The sequence below is a fragment of the Anguilla rostrata genome, chromosome 16 (assembly GCF_018555375.3).
Source record: "Anguilla rostrata isolate EN2019 chromosome 16, ASM1855537v3, whole genome shotgun sequence".
Lineage (NCBI taxonomy): Eukaryota > Metazoa > Chordata > Actinopteri > Anguilliformes > Anguillidae > Anguilla > Anguilla rostrata.
In genome coordinates, this window is record NC_057948.1 from 17,901,449 (window position 1) to 17,927,583 (window position 26,135).

At 52.7% G+C, this 26,135-nt stretch overlaps 1 protein-coding gene across 10 annotated transcripts in view; it reads right to left on the bottom strand.

Annotated features, from left to right (window-relative positions):
* The window catches only part of LOC135242311 (unconventional myosin-IXAa-like), a 160,404-nt gene that overhangs the window by 15,260 nt on the left and 119,009 nt on the right, over positions 1-26,135 (bottom strand). For 7 of the 10 annotated variants that reach the window (XM_064313331.1, XM_064313330.1, XM_064313326.1 and 4 more), the window contains 16 exons: positions 25,610-25,731; positions 22,288-22,429; positions 20,943-21,138; positions 16,685-16,804; positions 14,238-14,313; positions 11,000-11,140; positions 10,859-10,898; positions 10,324-10,446; positions 8,432-8,512; positions 7,989-8,099; positions 6,756-6,878; positions 5,963-6,112; positions 4,218-4,531; positions 2,365-3,882; positions 1,977-2,073; positions 1,178-1,390 (listed from right to left, as the gene is read on the bottom strand). In XM_064313331.1, the coding sequence (XP_064169401.1) occupies positions 1,178-1,390; positions 1,977-2,073; positions 2,365-3,882; positions 4,218-4,531; positions 5,963-6,112; positions 6,756-6,878; positions 7,989-8,099; positions 8,432-8,512; positions 10,324-10,446; positions 10,859-10,898; positions 11,000-11,140; positions 14,238-14,313; positions 16,685-16,804; positions 20,943-21,138; positions 22,288-22,429; positions 25,610-25,731 (3,567 nt within the window). The remainder of the gene's footprint in view (positions 1-1,177; positions 1,391-1,976; positions 2,074-2,364; positions 3,883-4,217; positions 4,532-5,962; positions 6,113-6,755; positions 6,879-7,988; positions 8,100-8,431; positions 8,513-10,323; positions 10,447-10,858; positions 10,899-10,999; positions 11,141-14,237; positions 14,314-16,684; positions 16,805-20,942; positions 21,139-22,287; positions 22,430-25,609; positions 25,732-26,135) is intronic. The other 3 variants (XM_064313334.1, XM_064313333.1, XM_064313335.1) reach the window with 2 other exon arrangements.

The following is a 26,135-nucleotide window of genomic DNA, read 5'->3' on the forward strand; positions in this document are numbered from 1 at the left end:
CCGAATATAAAGCACTGGATTAAGGGTTATCATGTCTAACTCAGCTTTATTTATACTGGGGGTTATAAATTAACCAACAAAGGGACATACTTACAGAAGCAGATTATGGCACATTTAGTTATAAAAATGAACATTGATTTACATAGTAACACTGAAAAACAGAAAGTGAAAAATGGATGAATGAGGGCGCAGAGGCGAGGCTGGGGTGAGCGTGGCGCTGTGGCTCAGGGGCCCGCTGGGCCCAGGCCGTGCGCAGGCCTGAGGGTGAGGAAAGGAAGGAGATCGAGTGCGCCCCCACAAGGCAGTGACAGGCTACAGCATGCAATGATTGGTGGTTAACCAGGCTGGGACTGAAAGCAGGAGGCTTGCTCTCTCTTTCGCTCTCTCAGGCTTGGTGATGAATGGCAGAAGAAAGGAACGCCATTGTCCGCTCCTCCCCCCCCCTCCCCCCCAAATCCCACCCCCACCCCGTCGGCCTTGCCGAGACGTTCGAAAACTAGCGCAGTGAACAGAGTAACTACAGCAGAGTGTGTTAACGTGGGCTAGTGACTCTCACAGGGGAAACGCTTCTCTGAAACAAGCCTTCCATGTCCTGGTTGTAGGAACTGACGATTTTTATTACCTTCAAACTGAACTGTTTCTAACAATCTAACAATGGAGAACAACTGTATGGTTGCAGAGAAACCTGATTCAGGGAAAATACCTTTAAAAAAAAAAAAAAGAATAAATAAACTTCTGACCCTGCTGCAATAATTTCTGAGACTTTGCAATAACCCTTTCTATACCATCCTCCCCTTCTGTAATCGCTGGTGTGTGGCTGCATTAATAATGCTGAAAGAGAACTGCGCAAGCAAAACAAATTCAGCAAAAGAGTATTCAATCTGACATTCCCAAGACACCAGCAGTAACAGAGAAAGAGATACAGAAAGGGTTTGGCTTTGTCTTCCTGAACAGACCATCACAGTTCTGGCTTTTCTTCAGAAGGCATTCCCCCCATCTACAGTACAGCAGAAAAAAAATGACAAAGGACTTTGGAGTGTTGAAGCGCTTCAAGGTGGTCAGTACTGCGACTCTACCGAGGCTGAGCGGAAGGGTTAGCAGTGGAGAGACCCCGCTCGGTGAGCCTGGCACCCGGAGCAGGCTGGAGGGCCCGGGTGCCGTCTGGCCGTACATTTACCATTTCGGAGTCACTGTGACAAGCCTGTACAGCGCCCCCCTCTGTGTCCTGCTCGGGGTGGGGCAGGCTTGGGGACAGAGGGGGCGTCAGGGGGGTCTCATCGTACTCATGGTCCTCCGACTCCCCCTCCCCCTCGGCGTTTGAACCGCGGGTCAGGAAGTCGGACCGTGTCCGCGCCATGCGGGCTTTCTTTTTATGGCCTGGTCTGGCGACCTGATTAACCAAACGATAACAACACAGTAAAAACCTCCTGCTCCCCGCCCCTCTCCACCTCCCAAAACCCGGAGCGAGTGGAGGACCTGCTGTCCCAGCAAGCACCTCTGATCCAGCACAAACAAGCCTGCACACACATAAAGAGCATATACATACGCATACACATAGACATACACACACAGTACACATACACACACAAATACACACTAAAGCACACACACACACAGACTCGGCGCAACTACGCTCAGAGCAAGAACACACATTCGATCTTTATATTTCCACTCTCGGTTCTGTAGGGACACTGCCACAGCAAAGAAAAAAAAACAACTGATAATACTGGTTAAGTAATTAAAAGGATATTAAATGCGTGAAACACTCTGTTGCGGCCTAAGGGCCCACAGTAGCCATGCTGGCGTCGGCCCGAACTCACACGCATAGCATGTGAGAGAGAGAAGGCTGGCTAATGAAGGCTTAGGATGTGTTCAGCGGTGTTCACTGTGGAGCCAGAGGATGCTTTTGAGCCTGGACCCCTTCGGCCCTTGAAAAAAAGTTGCTGTTTGGGTTTTCACCCTGCCCTGTCACTCACCTCGCGTCCTTTCATTCCTTTTAAGCTTTTGGAGCTGGAGGGTTCATCCTTTTGGATGGCCATTGACCGCTCTTGATTGGCAAAGTCCTTGTCAGACCTGAAACACAGCAGATGGTTGATTAAACGCAACAGGTCTCTGTTAGAGCGCTCTGTGCAAAGACGCGCCAACTCCTGCCGTCCTGATGGGCAAACTCATCAGCTGAAGAACTACGTGGGGACTGTGAGGCTTTGTGAACCCCACAAAAGTGTGGAGCCAATGAGCAACTCCAGTCCAAGGATGGGACTATCCTATGTCCAGTCAGTCACTGGCAGAACACAGTAGGACTCAGCCACTCACTACTACACAAACAAAAACAATACACACGTAAGGACAGAGTTCACCACTTACTTGGAAATGGCGGCCTTGTTGTCCTTGGGTGAGAAGAAGATGTTGGAAGTCCTGTCCGCCATGCTGATGTTGATGGTCTGGGAGGAGGATTTTTTGTGGGCCCTCCCCTTGGCCACTCCCTCTCGGGACTCCAGGGTGAGCTTGGGTGCCCAGCCGTCCTGCAGCGGCCGGCCCTCCCTCCGCTCCGGCTGGAACACGGGGATGGGCCGGTCCCTGGAGCCAGCGGGGCGGGGCTGCGAGGGCAACACGATCTGGACGTCCACGCCGGAGGGAGAGAGCTCCGAGGGGGGGGCGGGTCCGGGCGGCGCCGGGGACACCAGGAGGGAGCTGGGCCGGTCGGCTCTGCGGCCCGCCCCCCGGCTCTGCTGGATCCTCTGCAGCGCCTCCCCCCTCTGCTTCTCCAGCAGCTCCCTCTCGTACTGCGCCAGACACTTCCGCTGCGTCTCCAGCACCTCCGTCTGCCGGCGGATCTCCTCCATCATCTCCCGCTCCCTCTGCCGCTGCTGCTGCTTGTGCCGCTCCTCCTTCTCCTCGTTCATGCGCTCCAGCCGCTCCAGCACGTCGCGGGCCGCCGCGGGGGAGGCCGGCTCGCTGGTCTGGGCCGCGCTGTCGCGCAGCTCCGGGGGCGGGGCCTGGTCCTGGGCCTGGTCCTGGTCCTGGTCCTGGGCCTCGTCCAGGGGCGTGTCCTTCTGCATGCTGATGACCACCACCACGGGCCGGCGGGACGACTTGGCAGCGCCCTCGGACCGCGAGGCCGCGTCGGCGGGCAGACGGGGGGCAGCCCCGCCCTCGTGGGCAGGGACGTAGAAGGTGGGCAGGTTGTTCTCGATTTTGGGGAGCGGGGCCAGGCTGGGCGGTTTGGTCCTGGGGCTGCCGGGGAGCTCCATGGGTTCTGGAGGTTCTGTCGGCGACGTTGGGCTGGACGGTAAGGCGTCGGGCGCGGCGGACGGAGAGTCTGGCCCCGCCCCCTCAGCCGCAGGGGCGACAGGCTTGGTTTTGGGGTAGTCCTCCGCGCCCAGCAGCTCAAAGCTCCCCCTGGAGCTCTCGCTGTCGGGGGTCCCCTGAGGGGAGTGGGCGCTCTCCGTGATCAGCTCGGCGGACCACCGCCGGTCCTCGGAGGGCGAGCCCCCGCCCGTGGACCTCACCTTCAGGAGCTCCAGGCTGAACTGGGCCTGCTCCAGCTCCCTCATCCTGCGGCTCTCCCGCTTCGCCCTCGTCTTCTGGTTGGGGTCGTCCGCCGCCCTGGGCCTCGCCGTGGACGATTCCGACAGCGAGGCCCTGCCCCGGCTGTCCCCGGCCCCCTCCCCTTCGGCCGGGGAGTCCTCGAGGGCCGCCTCCTCCGCCCCCTGCAGGGACCCCAGCCTCCGCAGGCTGCGCTCCCGCTCCTCGTACGAGCGGTCCTCCCACGTTCCAATGTCCATTCCCATGATCCTCGGCTGCTCCTCCTCCGGCGTGGGGCCGGCCTGTCCGTTCTGCAGCCGCACCTCCTCTTGCTTCTCCTCTTTCAGGGCCCTGAACCTGAGAAACAGGAAGTGTCACCAAACACCACAAACAAGCCGGGGATTACACGCAGAACTTGCGTCATATTATTTATAACCTCACTAGCACAGCGCCAAGGGGGAAGGGCGAGTCCATTACAGCCACAGCACTCGCCCACAGCCGCTAATCCTGGGGATCAGGCTTTCCACAGACTGTTTACACTGTGAGCGCGAACAAAACACCTAACAGGCATCCCAGCAACAGCTTCGGGAGCGATGCGATGACGAGGCTACGGTTAGCGTGCTAGGGCTGCCAGGTCCCCTCCGAGCAGGGGAGATGAGCCAGCAGAGCGCGGCGCAGGCGCAGTGCGCTACCTCTGTCGCGCCAGGTAGCCTCTGCCAGCGGCCTGCAGGAGCAGCACCGCGTCCCGCAGCCGGTGGTAGCGGCCCCTCTGGCGGTGTCCCCGCCAGGCCGCCTGGACAGTGCGCGCCGCCCGGGCCCGCCGGCAGCTGAGGAGCCTCCAGCCGCTCTGGATGACCCGCGCGGCCTCCGTCCGCTGCAGGAGGCGCTGTCGCTCCCGGTAACCCCGCCAGGCCGCCTGCAGGCACAGCGCCGCCGCCTCCTGCAGGGCGGGGTCAGGCTCCGCCTCCTCCTCCGCCTCCTTATCCCTGTAGCTCCGCCACCATCGCTGTGGAAAAAGCACAGAGATCCCCGTCATCTTACCCGAGGAAAGGGATATGATTTCCTACGGATGAGGCTTCAAGAAGGAACAAACTCGCAGATGTGTGTGGAACAAAGCACGTGAACTTTGTAACGCCAGGCTATATGATACACATCTATTGACTGATACCCTCAACGGACTAGCAGAAGATTTATTTGGATTAGAAAAGTAACCTCAAACCTCAGACCTGTGCAGTGCACCTAGAAATATTTCTGTTATTTCTCAGAATTAAGTTTAAATACTATCATTATTATCACAAGTGTAACTGAATGACCTTTTTTCGAATCATTACAGATGTGTCTTTCTTAACGAGACGTGACGAGGTAAATTAGTCATAACAGGTACCGCAGAAAAGCCCTTCTGACCTGACGCTGACTTGGTTTATGTACTCTACAGTGAGACGCTGAGAAATGATTCCAGCTGACCGTCATGACACTCTGGTCTGTTTATTTCTCTTCAGGGACGGGCAGCCTTCAAAGGCATAAGTAACACAGTAACGCCGAAAACATTTTCTAATCACTTTCATCCTGCCAAGCCTATCACAACAGCAGCGCTTGATGGTTTATGTAACCCTTCTTTTCCAATTACTGTCATACACATTATTTACGTTTAGTGTGTCCCCAGCGCTCCGCTTCCAGGCTCGAAGGTTTTTTATTTATTTTCCTTCAATCAGGCGAAGCCCGTGACACCAGAGGCGTCTCTTTCCGAGAGCCAATTATCAGTTCCAGGAACAACACGGCTCCCGAAAATCCCGCTCGGGACGGAGGGGGAATAATCTGAAGGTACGGAAGCGTCCGGAGACTCGATTCGCAGCCGACTCCCCCTCAGAGGTCGCGACCTCTCTCTCCGCTCGTGTCTCACTTCCCACCCCATCCCCTAGCCTCCCAGCTGCCAGATTAGTCACAATAAACGAAAGCAAAAATCATTTTTTAAAAAGGTGGAGAGCGCAGCAAAAGCACGCCCGTCGTCAGGGGATTTCGGCAGAAAACTGGCAACACCCGCCGCTGTGCTTTATGTCACAATCCCACATCAGACAAAGAGCGACCTCGTCCCAGACAGTACGTCAGAACAGCAGAGAGGAAAGACCGGGTTAAGTCTGACTGGCCGCAATTTACAATGGGCCCGGTCCAGGCACTGCACAGAACCAATGCAGTGAACAGACTGGATGATGCAGAAATGAGACAGCAAACACGCGACGCCCACAGTGAGGTGGGACAGCACACTGACAGCTGCCGACCGGCCAACGAATCAGGGAGGCTGGTCAATGTGTGCCAGGACGTGGGAGCGAACGCCCGGTGCCCACGCCGCACAGAAAGCTGCCCGTCGCTGGACGGTCCGGCCGGACGCGGTGCCACCCTCAGGACGCGGCGCGGTGCGGACTGTCGGCCGCTGACTCACCTGGATGGCGCAGGCCGCCAGCCGCATGCTGACGAAGTGCCTCCTCTCCAGAAGGGCCCGGAAGCGGCGCTGCAGCCGGACGATCCGCCGAAGCACCTCCTGGTGGAGCAGGTCCTGCAGCCGCTGCCGCTCCATCTCCCGCAGGAACACCTGGGAGGGGGCGGGGACAGGGCAGGGGGCGTGTCAGACACACACCGGGCACGCCCACTCTTAATAACCCCAGGAATGTCTGGCGTGGGGGGGGCTAATGACAGAGCGGGCCGCAGCCCTGGGGGGGAAACTGTGACATCCTAATGGAATGGCGCTGGACTCTATCGGTGCATTGTGTGTGTGATTACCACCTCTGTTTTGCCCACACCTTCTGATGGCTCCTGGCCTCTAAATGGGGGGTTGTGGGCGACGTAGTTCCCCGCAGTAGTGTAAAACGTCTGGGTCTATTTTTGGCTGGGACCAACATGTCGGCCAGGAGGGGCTATTAGGTGCAGCAGTAGTGGCAGGATATACAGACTAAGGCTCACCAAGTGCACACCATTAGATTATAATATGCATTTCCTTAGCAGAGGCTCTAATCCAGGGTGGTTTAGGTACTTATTGAATATGTTTTGCATACTTTCAGCTGGTTACTCACCGCAGAAATTCAGGCAAAGTGAATTTCCCCACCAGGAAATCATATCTACACATGAGCCCAACAGCTACTCCAGCCACACTGGTCAGGTAACGCGCACGCACACGTCACCACGACAAACGAAGGCCGAGGGCACGAGCCTGTCCCGGCGAAAGAGAGCGCACTTACCATGGTTTTACCCACTTGGAACCCATCGGGCGCCAGGTCCACCTGGGACAGGTACCCCTGCAGGCCCTCCTGGGTGGCGCCCGTGCCGACGGGCAGCAGCACACGGAAGTGACGGACGAAATCCTGAGAGGTGGAGAGATGGAGAAAATTTAAAACGCGCTCGACCATGAACCTTCGCACACCCGGGGGAGCACTCACCAAGGCCACAGGCCTCAGTGCAGCGGGTTTGTTTCTGTTTGCACTGAACGCTAGCCACTGCGCTGTGTGTGGCTCACAAAACTCACACAGGGCATGTGCGAGGGGCCTGATGTCACTGAACACACAGGCTAACCGCTGACACGCCACTTCTGTTAACTCAAATCAACCAGTGGTGTTTGGGAGACTGGGGTTAAAAATCAGCCCCAGTGGTGTTTGGGAGACTGAGAAGGGGGAGGGGTTAAAAATCAGCCCCAGCATTCACCAGCAGCAGGGGTACTTTGGAAACCGCTGCTGCATCAGTATGTGATTATTATATTTGGGGAGGGGGGTGGGGGTCATTAAGTACAATAGAGCACCTCTGTTCTGGGAGCTAGACGTCTCAGTGTTCTGAGGTGAGCACACTGCTCAGACATTCGTAACAGGCAATATGTTTGGGGGGAACTCCAAGGAACGAGGCTGTGGAATTAGCCCTCCCACTCAGGTCAGTTAATGAAAGTGACACAGAGCAGGAGAGCGAGGGGGAATTCAGCGCGGTACAGCTGAAAGATCTGCTCTCCGCTCCCAGCACATCACAAAGGGCCCTGCCAGACACAGAGGAGGCAACGGACCAGGCGGGCCAGTGGGGGCTGAGGTATATGCGCTTATGTGGCTCTGTGAGTATCCCCTTGTTGTCAGTAGACCCCACTGTGAGTATAATCTTGTTGCCTGTAGACCTCTATGTGAACATCCTCTTGTTGCCTAAAGAGGTCTCTGTGAGTATCCTCTTGTAGTCAGTAGACCCCTCCGTGAGTATCCTCTTGTAGTCAGTAGACCCCTACGTGAGTATCATCTTGTAGTCAGTAGACCCCTCCGTGAGTATACTCTTGTAGTCAGTAGACCCCTCCGTGAGTATACTCTTGTAGTCAGTAGACCCCTCCGTGAGTATACTCTTGTAGTCAGTAGACCCCTCCGTGAGTATACTCTTGTTGTCAGTAGACCCCTCCGTGAGTATACTCTTGTTGTCAGTAGACCCCTCTGATTTTGCTGTTCTCTCACCTGATGGGTGTATTTGATGCTGTATCCTGATTGTCGGATGCGCACAGTCTCCAGCATGCCTGTGTAACGTAGCTGCCTCAGAACCAGGCCGTCATGGAAACGCAGGGGGAGCTGTGGGGAAGGGCGGAAATACCACTAAGCAACAACAAGGAGCACAGGAAAAATCAACCAATCAGCTTAAAGCTAAAGACCAAAAGTGCTGTTCTGGAGACTGCACAACTATTATGCTTTAAAGGCTAATTCAGGGGGGACCACTCCTCAAAACCTGCAACTTTTCACACTACAATGCAAGTGTTGAAAGAAGCATTCACACATGAAGAAGCAATAATTGGGGTTTAATGTTCAAACTGAGTATCTTACTGCCAGCACTGAAGAAAAGCAGATTTCTGTCAGTATTTGGTGTACACTTTCATGTGTTACAGGCTGTTCACAAACATACATACCTTCTCTGCATTGGAGCGGATACATTTCACAAAGTAGGGCTCGGACTGGCCAAGTGTCTCCATTAGCTTATTCAGAGATGCCTACCCACACACGCACGCGCGCACACACACACACACACACACACACAGTGAGAAAGAGAGAGAATAAATCAAACAAATGTACAGTAGGTGTTCCATGAAAACACCCACACACAAAATACACAAGCTTTAAAAAAGAAAAAAGGACCAGACCTGATAAAATACAAACACTTCCTGAAAAACTGTTTTGTTGGTGACGCTCAGTGTTTTACTGCCGGAAGAGGGGGGAGGAGGGGCAGGATAAGGATAACTGTTTGTAGGAATGCGAGGGTTTTGTGTTTTAATGACTTCTCATCATTGGCTGCAGTCGATTCCCTAGTCTCACAGGGTGGGTGAGAGCTTTGGGGGAGTGTTCGAGACACCTCCTGAGGATGGCGCTATAGAGTGCGAGTTTGAGAGAGCACTCCACTTGGAGCTGATCTGTGCTCTTAAGAAAGCTGGAGGGAGAGGGGAGTGGAGGGTTGGGGAGGGAAGGGGGAGGATGTTCTGCTATTCTGGTGGTCAGGAATTCACTTTCCCCACTTGGCGGATTACAGCAATCAGACACACAACAGGATGCGGGGTGGTGACTTCATGCGGTGAGGTCACCGACACATTAGTGCAGGGATGTGTGCCAGGGCTCCAGGGTGGGCACTTCACCGGCTGTTTACAGCACTTTCCCCACCTCTCCAAGGCCCGGGACCCTAACACAGACCATTACAAAGGCACCCTCCATTTTGTCACTTTCGAAAAATGTGCACGAAATAAAAAAAACAAGTCATTAGTAAGTAAATAAATAAAACTCAGAGCATATGATAGTATTATACATTATTTATGTGCGGCCATCTTGAGTTCTAGCTCTAGCTTGGTTATTACAAGAAAACTGGAACTGTAATATCACTGAACCGTTTGTCCGAGAGAATGTGGGGTGGGAGCGTCATGCCACATTTGAGATCATTACACACTCACTAGCCTTATGCCTTAGCAAAAGGCTCAGCAGCCGCTCAGTCTAGTAATCTGTTCCCTTGGGAACGCTGTGTGTATCTGCGAAAATGAATAAAGGGGTGGAAAATATGCCACGTCATCAGTGAGTTCAACACTGATACAGTCATGTAAACCACCTGCTACTAATTGAATCATTTCTGCTTAAAGTCCTCAAATGTCCGCCAACTTCTGAACTGTCAGCATGAAATTCTAATTTAAAAAAATTTAAAGAATAAAAAAAGTAAATAAGCGTGGTGTAGGTAGGTAAATAAATAACCCAGATTTAATAGAGAAATTGAAGTGATAAATCTGAGTTTAGTGAGTAAGAAAAATGACTTGTGAAACACGGAGCTCTAAAAAATGGCAGACATGACCACATGAATGGTGTTTAGGGTGTGACCGAAACACACAGACTGGTCTGACCTCCAACAACAATACAAGTGAAGGGCTGGGCCAGGGTTCTGCCAGGAGGGTGTGAACACACGCCCAGGTCATGACTGGGCCGTCCTCTCAGAGGCAGGGGAAATGACATCACTCTCAGCTGCTTGTGTGAGCACCTGCGTGTGCGTGTGTGAGTGTGTGAGCACACGTGTGTTAATACATAAGGAGCTGATCAGGGGAAGGTCATATGCATGTGACTAGGTGTGCATATTCTTGTGTGCATGTGTGTGCGACCTTCTGCAACTGAGTATGCACATAATTATGGTTAAGTATTACTGCGTTTATGTGTGTGATGTGTGTGTGTGTGTGCGCATACGTGTGTGTGTGTGTGTGTGCGCACGTACGTGTGTGTGTGTGTGTGCGTGTGCGCGCATACGTGTGTGTGTGTGTGTATATGTGTGTGTGTTCACCTGGAACTGAGCGCTGATGCTCGGAGGTTTCTTCTTCTTGTGCAGGTGCAGCAGGGACTTGGTGATGCGGTCGTGGAGCGTCAGGCAGCTGAGGTACTTCAGAGACTTCACATCCAGCAGGTGCTGCAGGAGAACACACAGCCCAGAGTCTGGATCACTGACCCCCACACACAACACTCAACCAGGGCCTGCAGTACTGACAGCACACAACCAGGGCCTGCAGTACAGACAACACACTCAACCAGGGCCTGCAGTACAGACAACACACTCAACCAGGGCCTGCAGTACAGACAACACACTCAACCAGGGCCTGCAGTACTGACAGCACACTCAACCAGGGCCTGCAGTACTGACAACACACTCAACCAGGGCCTGCAGTACAGACAACACACTCAACCAGGGCCTCCATCACTGACCCCCACACTCAACCAGGGCCAGCAGTACTAACACACTCAACTAGTATCTTCATTTGCCGCTACCATTAAAGTTGTGACACGCCCATCAGTGTGAAATGTTTCAGGATTGTAAGGCTTACCTTTGGCAGGCTAGGTTTCGACTTGTAATTTTTGTTCCTCCTGTAAAACAGAAAGTGCGTCAGTTTTGGTTCCAAGGCACCAGAGTACAGTACATTGTTAGTGCAGTGACTCATCCATCTGATCACCACTAGGGGGCTCACATGAGGATGCCGTGGGCCCTCTCCAGGAGCTTGCTGCTGGTGGAGTTCACAAAGACGCCGTCTTCTTCCAGCAGGGAGCCCGAGGACGACAGGCGGCCGGACCTCCCGCTACGCCCGTTCCAGCCCACGCTGAAGCTCTCCCTGATGGGACACACACACACACACAGTCAGGCACACATGACAAACCCACTGCGTGGAATACAACTCCTCACCCCACACAGGCAAGTGCAAGCCAGTACATCGCATTCATCCTAAAATCTTGTTTCCCTTTCTGTAGGGAGGAGAAACCTGTGTCTCAAGAGTTGGTCATAATTCAGCGGTGCCATGCTGGAGCCCCTGGTTAAAGTCAGCTGGCAGTGTATACCAGTCCCAGGGAGGAGAGCGACAGAACCCCAGAGCCCTGACCTCTCTGTAAGGTAAAGCTCTGATTATTCTGCTCCCTGGGCAAACACAGTGCAGCCTCCGCAGACTGGTCAGAGGGGTTAGTCCAAATCCCAGAGAAACCTTCAGACACAAATGCACTGAGGCACTCAGAAGACACCCCCCACCCAGAAAATCCATTTGTGGTATCGGAGTAGAATCTATACCTTATCAGAATCCACTCTATTTATACAGCTCCACACGTTATTCATACCCCTTACACTGGAGCACACACACACGCGCACGCACACGCACACGCATACATACACACACATACACACATACACACACTAACATGTTTACTTGTGCAAACAAGATGAGTATAAAAATAAGAAGCTGGGAGGCCTTAGAGCCATTAAATGAACAGCCAGGCTGGGAACCAAAGGATTTTGCAACATCTTCTGTGGTGGAAGTGGAAAAAATTCAGGCCATTTAGCAAATATTTCCTTCAGCCAACTGTGGTGTGAGCTGACAGCCAAGCGGAGTCTGGAGCGGATTCTAACATTCTGCGGCCTCCTGCGGTCCCCCCTCTGCTTTGGTCTTTGCAGGTCCCGTTTGGGTTTCTGAGTAAACGGGTGTGAACGGGACCCAGGGGAATGAATCTTTTTGCATATGAATCCTAGCAAATCGGGTCTTTGATGAAGAAAACAAGTACATAACACAAAACTGGGGCGAGTGATCCAGTAATGTAGAGGTCTTTATTTTTATTTTATTTTACTTTTTATCAATTTGAAGCACAGAGGCAGATTGATAGAGACTGGTGATTTAAACTTGCTGAGCTCTGCGGTTGTAAATAATACTGTCATAAAGTAGCGCGGCCAAAAGGACCTCATGGAAATAGAGGTGCTTTCCTCCAAGGCCCGTCCAATACCAGGGCCTCTAAATGCAGCAGGCTCCGCCCCCGGTCGCCGGGCGCAGCAACGCCCAGAGGAAACAGGAAGGGACTGGACAACGGCCAGGCGGAAAGACGAGGTGGGAAGAGCAGGAATTCCGCTGGCGTCCGCGCGCTTCGGTGTTCCCGGGCGCTGGCTCATTCCGAGGGCCGGGGGAGCGTGCCCAGTTTCTGTTTTTCTCTTTGGGAAAGGGCGGGGCAGGGTGGAACAGAGGTGGAGTTACGGCAGGTCAGGGCTGGGGCAGACAGCGAAATGTCCGCCATTTCCCCCGCGCCGGTACTGCCGCACGCGCTAACCCAGCAGCAGGGTCCTGGGGTACGGATTCCCGGCCCGCCCCTGAGAGCAGGGCGCTGGGGACGTGCGCCGATCCGCGGGCCCTCAGGAGGGAACACAATGCACAATGCAGCTCCACCCCAAAACACGAAACGCCCAGCAGCCAAAACGGCTCCAGCAGCCCACACCATGGCACAGCGAGGGCCTCGCGCTATGGGTTAGCGGCCGCTGAGTAACCCAGAAAGCGCGAGCGCGGCCAGCAGGGGCTCCGCTCAACAAAAGCGCCGTTGAGAGACCGGGTCGGCGGCCGGGCCCGAGCGGTGATGTCATGCCGCGCGGTAACTCAGGAGGTATGAGGGTCCGGAGGAAGCGGGGGCGTTCCCCAGGGCCCGTCCCCTGCGCAGACATCTCTCATCCTGTGGAGGCCAGGGGCGCAAAGCATCTCTGAGGGGCAGTCAGGCCTCAGCACCTCACTCAGAGCTCAGACTGCATCGCTTCCCCACACACCAGCCCTCTGTCTGCAGGACTAGCACAGCGTGAGCAGAGCACTGATTAATGAGCTGCTAAATGCTAACCGCTTCAGTTACTCATGAGCTGCTAAATGCTAACCGCTTCAGTTACTCATGAGCTGCTAAATGCTAACCGCTTCAGTTACCCATGAGCTGCTAAATGCTAACTGCTTCAGTTACCCATGAGCTGCTAAATGCTAACTGCTTCAGTTACCCATGAGCTGCTAAATGCTAACTGTTTCAGCTACCCATAAGCTGCTAAATGCTAATGCTTCAGTTACCCATGAGCTGCTAAATGCTAACCGCTTCAGTTACCCAGAGCTGCTAAATGCTAACCGTTCAGTTACTCATGAGCTGCTAAATGCTAACCGCTTCAGTTACTCATGAGCTGCTAAATGCTAACCGCTTCAGTTACCCATGAGCTGCTAAATGCTAACTGCTTCAGTTACCCATGAGCTGCTAAATGCTAACTGCTTCAGTTACCCATGAGCTGCTAAATGCTAACTGTTTCAGCTACCCATAAGCTGCTAAATGCTAATCGCTTCAGTTACCCATGAGCTGCTAAATGCTAACCGCTTCAGTTACCCAGGAGCTGCTAAATGCTAACTGCTTCAGTTACTCATGAGCTGCTAAATGCTAACTGCTTCAGTTACCCATGAGCTGTTAAATGCTAACCGCTTCAGTTATCCATGAGTTGCTAAATGCTAACTGATTCAGTTACCCATGAGCTGTTAAATGCTAACCGCTTCAGTTATCCATGAGTTGCTAAATGCTAACTGCTTCAGCTACCCATGAGCTGTTAAATGCTAACCGCTTCAGTTATCCATGAGCTGCTAAATGCTAACCGCTTCAGTTACCCATGAGCTGCTAAATGCTAACCGCTTCAGTTACCCATGAGCTGCTAAATGCTAACCGCTTCAGGTACCCATGAGCTGCTAAATGCTAACCGCTTCAGTTACTCATGAGCTGCTAAATGCTAACCGCTTCAGTTACTCATGAGCTGCTAAATGCTAACTGCTTCAGCTACCCATGAGCTGCTAAATGCTAACTGCTTCAGCTACCCATGAGCTGCTAAATGCTAACCGCTGCAGGTACCTTTCCAGCTTAATTCTACAGCGGAAAGGCGGGGGGGCGGGGTCTTACCGTGGAGATTTTTCATTCGGCGTGTTGGCGCCCTGAAGGTCAGACAGCGGCGTCCTGGGACTCTTCCGGGTGATACCTGATTGACACAGAGACAACAACAAAGAGTTAAAAGGAAAACGCACACGCACACGCACACAAAACAGGAGTTGGAAGGACACATGCACACACCCAAACCGCACCTCAAAGCAGCCCCAGAAGTCATAGATCTCTTCACATCTCAATATTTTCAAGAGACAAGAGTGGAGACAAGAGCATTATAAAGGAGATGTGAACATGGACCATTCTCCTTTAAGTCAGAGGAAAACCTCATTCATATAGCAGCCATAAAATACTGTGTATTAAGTCAGGGTGTATAGAGCTGGGAGGGTTTGAATAATGCATGGTGCCCAAAGTCTGGAGTACTAGCGCTAAAAGAGTGTGAGTTATAGATTCAAATGAGAGCTGTGTTCCAACTCTCCCAAGACGCAACCAGAGTGCTAATCTACTGCATCATCTCCAGTTTCCTCACTACGAAAGCAGATTGCTCTCTGTTGTCAGCATAAGCCCCGGTAATGTACTTGTGATAAATGTGGGCAGCATTAGCTCATGGAGAGATACCTGATACTGGAGCAGGGTTTGTGCATGATGATACTGAAGGAACAATGCCTGATCCCAGACCAAAAGGACAGTCAGAGCTTTTCTGAGCACAGTAACTTTGGACCGGAGTCAGGGACAATAAACCAATTCCACGGGGAAACTGTATTTGGGAAATTGTGATTATTGCGTTGGGGAAATGGTTTCGATTACGTCCATCAGATTCCATTAGAATGGCTGGCGAGACAAGGTGACAAAATCCATAGGCTGACTGTGCATTCCTCTATCTGCACACCACTGTCAGTCAAACGCTCTACAAACACACTGCAGACCATACAGACCACAGCTTACTCCAGAATGCCTTTCAACACAGCTTACAGAAACCGCCATAAAGGATATGGCAGTAAATATACTGCAAACATGCAAGTGACAGCAAAATGCCAAACATACACATGTTTTCAATTATGTTTCATTTTGAGTGGGAAATAGAATTGTGTTGTCATTTAAAAACATTTTTTTTACAGTTATAAAACAGAAAGCTCAGGATTAACTGCACAGGATGAATATTAAAACAGTACATTTGTACATTTTTCTTTATTGGACTATATTGATGTTAAACTGCATATTTTCTGGAGCACAATTGCTGCTTATCACTCAAAAAACTGAAACTGAAAAGCTCTTTTTTAAACAGAACAGGTAAAACTACCTCATTCCGAACAGACAATGTCCATCATTTAGAGTTCTTAGTTCTGCAGCGCACTTGTTCCTTTTAGTTCCGCAGTTGTTCCTAAAAGTTCCTTTTAGCTGCTGGTGCGTGCTATACACCACTTAAATATTTCTATACACAACTAACATTAAATAAAATGAAATTTAAAAAATGGCTGCATTGCAGAATGTCTCATTACACACATTCTCTCAGCATATGGATGATGATTGGTTAGGTGTGGAGAGAGACTCCCACCACCCCAGATACCTTACCCACTGTCTGACTGATCCAGCCTCCCCTTATCCCTGTCCCTAGAGACCTTGTGTGTGGAGGATGGGGGTCACAGTCCTATGGGTATGGTATACACTGCTGCCCCCAGTGGCATGAGAGTGTACTGCACTCTATGGCTGTTGGGTTTTTTTGTGCGTGTGTGTGTGCGTGTGCGTGCGTGCGTGCGTGGGAGCGTAATTGTGTCAGTATGAGGGTACCATACCTGTCCATGCGTCAGGGGGCATGCGGAGCCAGTGGAGCCCCGGGAGGGGGCGGGGTTAGTGAGGAAGAACTGGCAGAGGAGCCGGTGGGTCATGCAGGGGGGGGGTTACTCAGACACTTACAGGAGCAAACAGTGATTGGAAGGCGGGGGGGCGGGGAGACCAACTGACAGGGAGACTTCACATCTACAGGGCCACTGAGGAACATGGGAGCTTCAGACAGACAGCCTCCCTATGACTCCTCCCTAAAGGCAATGTTTGCCAGCTTGGTAAAACAATGTCTGCAGTAGCAATTTAAAGAGAAGGCTCGGCACAAAGCACTTGGAAGAGACTTATTGAAAATAACGTGCCTTGGCCAAGACGTCTTCACACGTGCCAGTTTTCTGGAATTATTGGGCCTTGAAATAAAAATTCCGTCAAAGAAAATAAATACATTGGCTAGAAATGAACGCGGGCTGCTGTTTGCCGAGGTGGGGAAAGAGCAGGCAGCTTCGGGAGATTACCGCCCGAGCCTGCGAGCGGGTTGGCTAACAGTTTCTGGGGCAGGCTACAGCTCAGCTGAGAGCCGGGCGTTTGGGGCGGGGCAGCCGAAAGGCGGCAAACGCAGTTGGTCTCCTCGCCCTTTGGTCCCGGGTGCGTGGAATGAGGAGAGAGGAATTGTGGGATTGCAGCCTTACTGTACTTCTCCTCTTTGCACCTCTGCAGGATCTCTAAGCTCCTCTGATGCACAGGGTGGTGCAGAAAGCTAAAACTATCCACGCTTTTCAAGACCGCACACGGAACAGCATCATCATGCCCTTGGGGAAGCAAAAAAGAAACAAACACAACAAACAGAGAAGAGAAGGAGAGGGAGAGGAGACAAAAAGAAAGAGAGAGAGAGAGATTAAAAAAGAGAAGAATGAGTGCAATCTACAAGAGAAACAACTGCAAGGCTTACAGAAAACAGTCGAATTGAAAACGTCTCGGCATGGCGGAGACGGCTTTATTTTTCCACGTCGGCTCAAAGCAAGCCTGACTGGCTGTGCTTCGGCCAATGAGAACAGAGAATCTGGCCCGTAAGTGTGTCAGCTGCCACTAGCATTCTGCAACTAGAGGTCCCCTCTGGCCAACTGAGTTATGACCTGGGAGGGTAATTTCATTAAGCTACACTAAATAAATCTTAGGGCTGAGCACATTTCTGGCAGTGGGGTCTGGGTATTGAAAAATCTTATTCCCAAAACCACAAATGGCTGTCCTTGATGGAGGGTTTCAGCAAAGTGAGCTTTTTGCCAAATTTGTGGAGCGGAATGTGAAATGTTACAGCTCCCTGAAGGATAGGCCCAGACCCTGAGGGGAGCTAGCAGGGACACGGGCGGGTTTGGGGTATGGCGATGACAGGAGGCTCTTTCACTCTGGAGAGCAGGGGGGCGACTGGTCCCTCACCCACACTCCCTATCCCTCAAAGTGGCACAGCTCCAGTCCCTTCTCCCTGCCCTTTCCGAAAATCATCTCAAACACCCCGGTCCTCGGGGGCTGGAGTGCGTACGGCCTTAAATGGGTCTGTCAGTGTCAGGGAGCTGCCCATCTGGAAACGTTTACACTGTCCTGCGCGGAGCTCGCATCCTTGTGGGGACCTGGCACAGTTACAGTAGAGCTGAGCTGCTTGTTTGTGCTGCGTGCAGCAGCAGTGCAGAAAGGCTGGCAGTCCATCTACAGCCAGCTGAAAGTGCAGGGGCTGTGCCCTGCCGTTACTGCAGGGAGAGAGCAGGGCTGAGACACTGTAGGTCCCCCTACGGCTGCACTGCGCCAACACGGACACACACACACACACACACACACACACACACACACACACACACACACACACACACACACACACACACACACACACCCCCACACACACACACACCACACACACAACACACACACACACACGCATGCACACAACAACACACACACACCACACCATGCACACACATACCACACACACACACCACGATCACATACACACACACACAACGCATGCACAACATACAAAACACCACATCACGCATGCACATACATACAACACACACCCACGCATGCACAACATACACACACACACACACACGCATGCACAACATACACACACAACACACGCATGCACACACTACACACACACACACACACACACGCACACATACATACACACACACACACATCACACGACACTACACACACACACACCAGCACATCACACACACACACATCATCACGCACCACACACACACCCCACATGACCACACACATACACACACAACATGCACATACACACCACACACACTAACGCACACCACTCACACACACACGCACATACACGCACTGTCACATACATACCACTCAACACATACTACACGCACACACCACTCCCCACATGGACTGCTCCATACTGCACAGAGCCCTCCCACAGGAGCAGAATTATGCATGAATCATCACCTGCTATACATCACCACTAACCTAATGCATCAATTCCTATTAATGAAGTCAAGTGTGGGTAATGCACACATAAACCATGATTAATGCTAAATGGGAGCATAAAAATTACAATTTCACAACGGACATTTGGCTCCAAAAACAGCATAATTTGATTTGACTGAAAGCTTTGCACTCGAAACACATTTAAAATGTATTATTTTTGTGCCTTTTTTGTGATAAAGTGGAAGTCATGGGAGACAGTAGCCACTCCCAATTTCATCACAGGCTCTAGGCTTTAAAATGAAACTGGGGATTAGTGAAGATCACAGGCAAAATACAATAATGTATTTTTTTAAACATTGTTTTTATTCAACCATTTTCTTCTCTTTTTGTGCAGCATTTGAATGCCCAGATGAGGCTGTAGGCCCATCTCCTAACCTCTAGGAGGGCATAACCTGGCCTGCGTGATGGCTGCAACACGAGCAGTCAGGCTCCGCCTCCATCACAGCGTGGTCTAAACGCTGCGCTGAGCAGTGGCTGCTGGGGAAAACAGCCAGGCTGCAGGACCTCCTTCCACCAGAGGGGTCACCGCTGAGTGATGAGGCGGGGAGGGACTGCAATCTACCGGCTTTTAACACAGACGTCTTAAACAAGCGCAGATTCAATCTGAAGCTGTTGACTCCGACCCACACAAAGGAGACTCGTATGAAAACCCCATGATGAAAGAGCTTAAATAAAATGAAATGACGCTAGCTCGCCCACACATGGTACTGATCCAGGGCTTCAGAGGCCAGGTGTAGTAGCAGTCACAACAAGGTCTGCCTCATCAGGGGTTACTTCCTTCCTGTCAGAGGGGAGGGAGGGCGCCCTCTAGTGACTCCTCTCAGTATGACCTGCAGCCACCCAGCAGTGGAACAGACACAGTACGCAGCCCAGGAGGCCTCAATGCCTGCCCTGCACGGCGCAGAACCAAACCGGGGGACACCACTCTCCTGCGTTAGCCTCTCCAGTCAGAGCAACACCCACAGCAGCATAAGAGGGGAGGGGCTAGCGCGTGTCACACTATGTCTAGACAAGGAGTTTGTGAGCAAAGCTTTTAAGCGTAAAAGTCTGCTTGAATGCTCTTGTCGTATCGTGTGCTGAGCGTGATGGTGCAAAGGATTTATGGCCCAACAGCCTGTTTGGCAGGATGAAGTTAAGTTGTAACTTCATGGTTGCTCTTATATAACAAGATGGCGCAGGCCGCTTTTCCTCTTTTTTTTTGGTAAAGATGCATATTTGAACAGCCTGGGGGGCCAAACAGTCTGCACAGCTGATGAATAATTGAGCAACTACTGTATGTCCTGAACTGTGAAATCAACCTCATTTAGTCAGCTGGAAACATTTGGGCGACACATTGTGCACAAGAACAACTTCTTCCCGCCCAGGACTTCGATTTTAAGCAAATTTACCATCCGACCGGGCGTGCTCAGAGACATATGGCACTGCGGGCTAAAATAGAACAGTGAGTCAGACAGGCATTAAAATGATGCATCGTGGCACGGGGCACACCCACACTGTACTCTGTGTACGAGTATGTGCACGTGTGTGTGGGTGTGAGTGTGTGTGTGCGCGCTTGTACGTGTATGAGGACGTGTGTGTGCGTGCGTGTTGTGCGTGTGTGTTGTGCATGTGTGGTGTGTGTGTGCGAGTGCGTGTGTGTGTGTGTGGTGTGTGTGTGTGTGTGTGTGCGAGTGCGTGTGTGCGTGTGCGTGTGTGTGTGGTGTGTGTGTGTGCGTGCGTGTGTATGTGCGTGCGTGTGGGGGGTGTGTGTGTGTGTGTGTGTGTGTGTGTGTGTGTGCGTGTGTATGTGCGTGAGTGTGGGGTGTGTGTTGTGTGTGTGTGTGTGTGTGTGTATGTGCGTGCGTGTGGGGTGCGTGTGTGTGTGTGTGTGTGTGTATGTGCGTGCATGTGAGTGTGTCTGTGTGTGTGTTTGTGTGTGTGCATGTGCGTGCATGTGTATGTATGTGTGTGTATGTGCGTGTATGTGCGTGCCTGTGTATGTCTGTGTGGGCATGTGTGTGTGTGTGTGTATGTGCGTGCGTGTGGAGTGTGTGTGTGTGTGTGTGTGTATGTGCGTGCGTGTGGAGTGTATGTGTGAGTGTGTGTGTGTGTGTATGTGCGTGCGTGTGGAGTGTGTGTGTGTGTGTGTGTGTGTGTGTGTATGTGCGTGCGTGTGGAGTGTGTGCGTGCGTGTGGAGTGTATGTGTGTGTGTGTGTGTGTGCGTGCGGAGTGTGTGTGTGTGTATGTGCGTGCGTGTGGAGTGTATGTGTGTGTGTGTGTATGTGCGTGCGTGTGGAGTGTGTGTGTGTGTGTGTGTGTGTGTGTGTGTATGTGCGTGTGGAGTGTGTGTGTGTGTATGTGCGTGCGTGCGTGTGGAGTGTATGTGTGTGTGTGTATGTGCGTGCGTGTGGAGTGTGTGCGTGTGTCTGAGCGCAGGCCTCTCCAGCGTGTGGACTCACCGCTCTTCTTCTCCACGTATCTCTTCCCCGCCTCTCGGAAGGCCACCATGGCGCGGAAGTACGCCCGCAGCACGGCCCAGCGGAAGGTGGCCACGGGGTCGATGCCCATCAGCCCGCAGATGAAGGCGTTCTTGCTGCTCTTCAGGAGCGCCACGATGTCGGGCCTCATGTGGTCCGTGTTCTTCTCCCTGAAGTCCTGCGGACCCAGAGAAGGGTGAGGCCCACAGTCCACACACTCCGCACACCTGCCTAAAACCTCACCGCCACGTACACAACTACAGCATGTCTGTATTATCTATCAGCCATAGCCACATATTACACAATCTGTGCAGGCTGAACACACATACATCTCTGGCAGCAACTGAATTCCCATTCCATGATCAAACTCTGCCTGAACTGTACATGATAAATATTAATTTACTCAGAGGCATGATGTAACAGAGAGCTGTTTATCCCTGGACAGCCACGCTGGCATTAGTCCCTAAGGGTAAAAGTGTCCCAACCGCTGCCCTCGGGGTTCAAACCTGTGACGGCCATCTTATTAACAAGCCATAATCTCCCCGAGAGTGAACTAAGGCTGACCTGGATTATAACACTGTTAATTAAAGCCTGTTTCCCTCCCGCTGAGGCTATTCACGCAAGATTTAGGCGATACTGGCCCGCCTCATTACAAAGCCCAGGGGTGTGACCGTCACATGCATGCTGAAATGCATCCGGTATGAACAGTGTTGAAAGGAGGAGAAAACTGAAGAAGCAGATTTCACGCTGAGCCGTGGGGAGGCACGCGATAGGGCAGTCGGGCTGTCAGTCACTGCGGCAGGGGCGGAGTAAAGGGTGTGTGCGGCACAGCTGACAGAACCAGCCTGTGGTGACGGCTCAGAGCACCAGAGCGGCGCTGTGCCAGGGCTATTTTTCCCCTTTATTACGTAAATACACAGCTGGGAATGGGCCCAGGAATCTGATTAAACCCCCCAAACGGGCCGGAGTGCAGCGATTCCTCTCACAGTGATTAAAGCGAACCTTCCTGCAGCACCGTTACATAAGCGGCCGGGGCTCCCATGAGCCCCCACCCCACCCCCCCCCATCTCACTGCCTGGCGTCAGAGGGGGGCTCTGATGCGCAAGGCAAGAGGAGGCCACCCAGATCCCCTGCACACATAAACACACACACACACACACGTATGTTTCACACACACACGCACGTATGTGTGTACACACACACACACACACGTATGTTTCACACACACACGCACGTATGTGTGTACACACACACACACACACGTATGTTTCACACACACACGCACGTATGTGTGTACACACACACGCACGCGCGTCAGGACACTAACCTTGACCCCGTATTTGACCTTGCCGGCGTAGTGGTGGATGATGAATGCCGGCTCCATGACGGCGGGGAACTCGATGTAGCTGTTCCCCTCGTGCTGCCGCTTGAACTTGTCCAGGAGGGTCTGGTTGGTGGCCTGTGGGAAGCTGTGGGCACGGGAGAGGGGGGTTGGGCTTAGCGCTAAAGCCCAAGAGGGGGGTGACCGCGCGCCCGGGAGCGTCCGAACGCGCCCCCCCCCCCCCCCCCCGCCGCATCCGTTACCTGAGAGAGCCCCCGGCGCTGCGGCCCGCACGCGCTCAGTCCCGTCACACAGCCCTCCCCTCCTACGGGGGGCGCCAGCTCAGAGACAGCTCCTCTCTGCGCGGAGCACGCGCTCAGTCCCGTCACTCAGCCCTCCCCTCCTGCGGGGGGCGTCGGCTCAGAGACAGCTGCTCTCTGCGCAGAGCGCGCGCTCAGGTAGGCAGGCCGGCCCAAACGGACACCGCGCTCGACTCGGGCCGGGGTCAACGTCGGCCATGATTCCTAAAACCCTGAGCCTTCCGAAACCATGACGGAGGAATTCTTTCAGGTGGAGGAGTGAAGCGGGGAGGATGCCTGGCTGCCTCAGGGAAGCTCCTGTGACCCCGCGGACCTCCTAATCACCCCGCTCCCCAACCCAGCCGTGATCACTACCAGATGAGCGCGATGAAGCGCTCAGCTCCTGCTTTCACTACGGCCACGAGCCCGCCTCCCTCTCCCTCTCCCTCTCCAAAACCGGATTTCATTTACTGGGGATGTTAACATGATTGGGACCAAGGGAGAAGATTTTAAGAACCCAACACCCCGAAAGCACACCTCTGCCGAAAACTCCACACGTCCAATCTGAGCGCTGCTGGTCAGCTTCCAGACCGAGAAAACGAAAGACCCACGATCGGCGAAAGTTCTTAACGATAGCCAAAACGTGTCAAAAAAAAAACCCACGATCGGCGAAAGTTCTTAACGATAGCCAAAACGTGTCAACAAAAAAAAACCCCTCATTCCCTTAAGGGCTGACCACGGCCCAACGTTTCCCTGACCTCCATGACGCGCCGGCACGCCACAGCGCGGATCAGCCCACAGCGCGGATCAGCCCACAGCGCGGATCAGCCCACAGCGCGGATCAGCCCACAGCGCGGATCAGCCCACAGCGCGGATCAGCCCACAGCGCGGATCAGCCCTCCGCTCTCACAGCGGCAGTCCGCGCACAGCTGACGCTAACGCTAGCGCTATTGTTCTCCGGTCCCCTGCCGTCCGCGGTCCTGCCAGGTGACTGGCCGATGCTATTCTGAGCCTGCGGGCTATGGGGATACAGCAAACACATAAATCCCGCAGCAGCGTGGGCTCTGGACGCAGGGTTAGATATACGGCAGGAGGACCGTGGAGGAGTGCGAATGGAAGCCAAGCGGGGCGGAGCCCCTCTCCGTGGAGCCCCTCTCCGTGCATCGTAACGGGCTTCCACCAGGAAGCTCTGGAGTACAGCTGCAGCTGCTTCACCCAGACAGCCCGATTATTAAAAAGACATCAAAGACTCAAGACATATTTACACCGGCCTTTAACCCCTTAAAAGGGTGTAAAGACCAGAGAACATGTGTGACTGATTGTTATGTTGTCTGTGTGCATTATATTTTATCTCCCTAACGTGTCTTTGAGTTCCCTGAAAATCACTCTAGAAATGCAATTGATTATTATAAATAATAATAATAATAATAATAATAATAATAAAAGCAAACAGAAGAACAAATGACATATCTGTCTTATTATTATATTTATGACAAAGCATTCATTTAAACAAGCACTGGGACGGGGGAGAAACAAGATTATCCTACACTGAGCTTCCGTGGACAAACACGGCCATGAAAAGGGCATTTCTACAGCATGGCAACAAAAGAGGGTGTTCCCCTCTGGCTGTAACTCTCCCAATGCACCCCCCAACCCCCCACCCTACCCCTACCCCCACCTTGCTGTAACTCCCAATGCCGATGCTTATCTAGAGCACCCCCACCCCCCCACCCCACCCCCACCTCGCTGTAACTCTCCCAATGCCGATGCTTATCTAGAGCACCCCCACCCCACCCCCACCTCGCTGTAGCTCCCAATGCCGATGCTTATCTGGTAAACAGAGGCCTGCTGTGGTAAATCACCATGGCGATCCAGGCCACTGAAGGCTGAACGAGGGCAGCTGTAAACTGAGCAAAGCGTGGGTCGGCAAAACCGAGCTGATCGTGGTCCTGCACGTCACAGAGGCCGCAAAACAGGCCGAGGGGCTTAAAAAGAAAAGAACAAGAAAAAAGAGACTATCCAGAAGGCTGGGGAACATGAGCTTTGAAAAACAAAGCATGTGGGGCTCAGTACAGCCATATTTAGTGTCACTGGAAATCTCACCTCTGTTCCAAGAAGTGCACCATTTTGAAACTGTGAAAGGAAACCAGCAGAAGACCTCTCTGATACTATTCTTAAAAAATGTGAAACAGGAAATAAGCTCATGCTTCAGGAAATGGCCCAAACACATCTATTCCAATGTCCAGGAAATACCATTTTGACAAGTTAAATATAGTTCATGCATGCTTTTAGAGACACACTGACCAATCAGGTGTTTGCAATATCTCTCAGTTATGAACGTGTGCTGGCACTTCCCATTAAAGCAGGGTCATTTGTTACCCATAAACCCTGGGACTGGCTCAGCTGCGGGACTGGGCCCAGGGCAGGGAGAACGGCTCTCTGAGCAACACACGTCCTGATTGTGTCACCGCTGACCGGCCTTCAACCTTCCTGCGAGCACAAAGGCTTTTCACAACCGCCACGTCACGCTTCATAAAAAGCACAGATGACGTCCATGGCCCGGAGAAGTGAGTTACGTTCGCGCTGACGCGGACCAATGAGGACGAGCGGCGGAGAGCTGGGGCTGCCATGGCGTGAACGTGGACCGTAACTCAGAGGGCTTAAATCAGGGCGGTACGCTCTGCGCGTTGGGCTCTAAGTGAAGGTGCGGAGAGACACAATGACCCGGCTCCATTACTACTCTCAACGCCGCTAAGCTAAATCACACACAGCCCTGTTACAAGCAGGCCAGAGAGAAGAGTGTTTAAAAAGATCCAGCTGACGACTTTACGCCGTCTTTGTTGATTATCTGATTATGAAAATGAAAAAACCCTGCATCTCTATTGCACAACAGATAGTTGTTAGAGAGCCTGCTTAGTCTGGATGACGGTGCTATCGATGACATACAGGATTACAGAGCACAGTCTGAGAGGAGGAGCAGGAGGTGGAGTCGAGGAGGAGCAGGAGACAGGAGCACAGGGTGCACTCACTTGCACTCTTCGTCCAGCAGGTGGAGCAACGCCGTGGGCTTCTTGCTGATGAGGTGGATGCAGCCGGTGTTGTCGATGTAGTTGATATTGTGCCAGCTGATGCCCTCAGAGCGGTATTCCTCCTGAAGGGGACAGGTAAGGGGGGGGGGGCAGAACAGTGTGTTTTAACAGCCTCATCTCTACTCAGCCTCAGAGACATGATTTAACACAATGAAACAAAACACATTGCCAAAAGTTATCTGTGCTGGTGCCCAAGCACACACACACGTCTATGGAAAGGCCAGGCGTGAAGGGCACTGGCAGAGCCGTAAATGAGCCCTAATCGGTCTTCAGGGCCCGGAGCGCGTGCGCTTCCCCAGCGGGACCCTTCCCCTGCAGGGCGCTGCGCTAATGGCCGTCATAGGTCACTGAGGCCAGCCGTCAGACCGCACGTCCCCATTGGCCAGACAGCCCTGCTCCCCGCATGACCCCCTTTCACAACCGAAAACACACCATGGAAAGGGAGCTGCTGCACACAATGAAGACT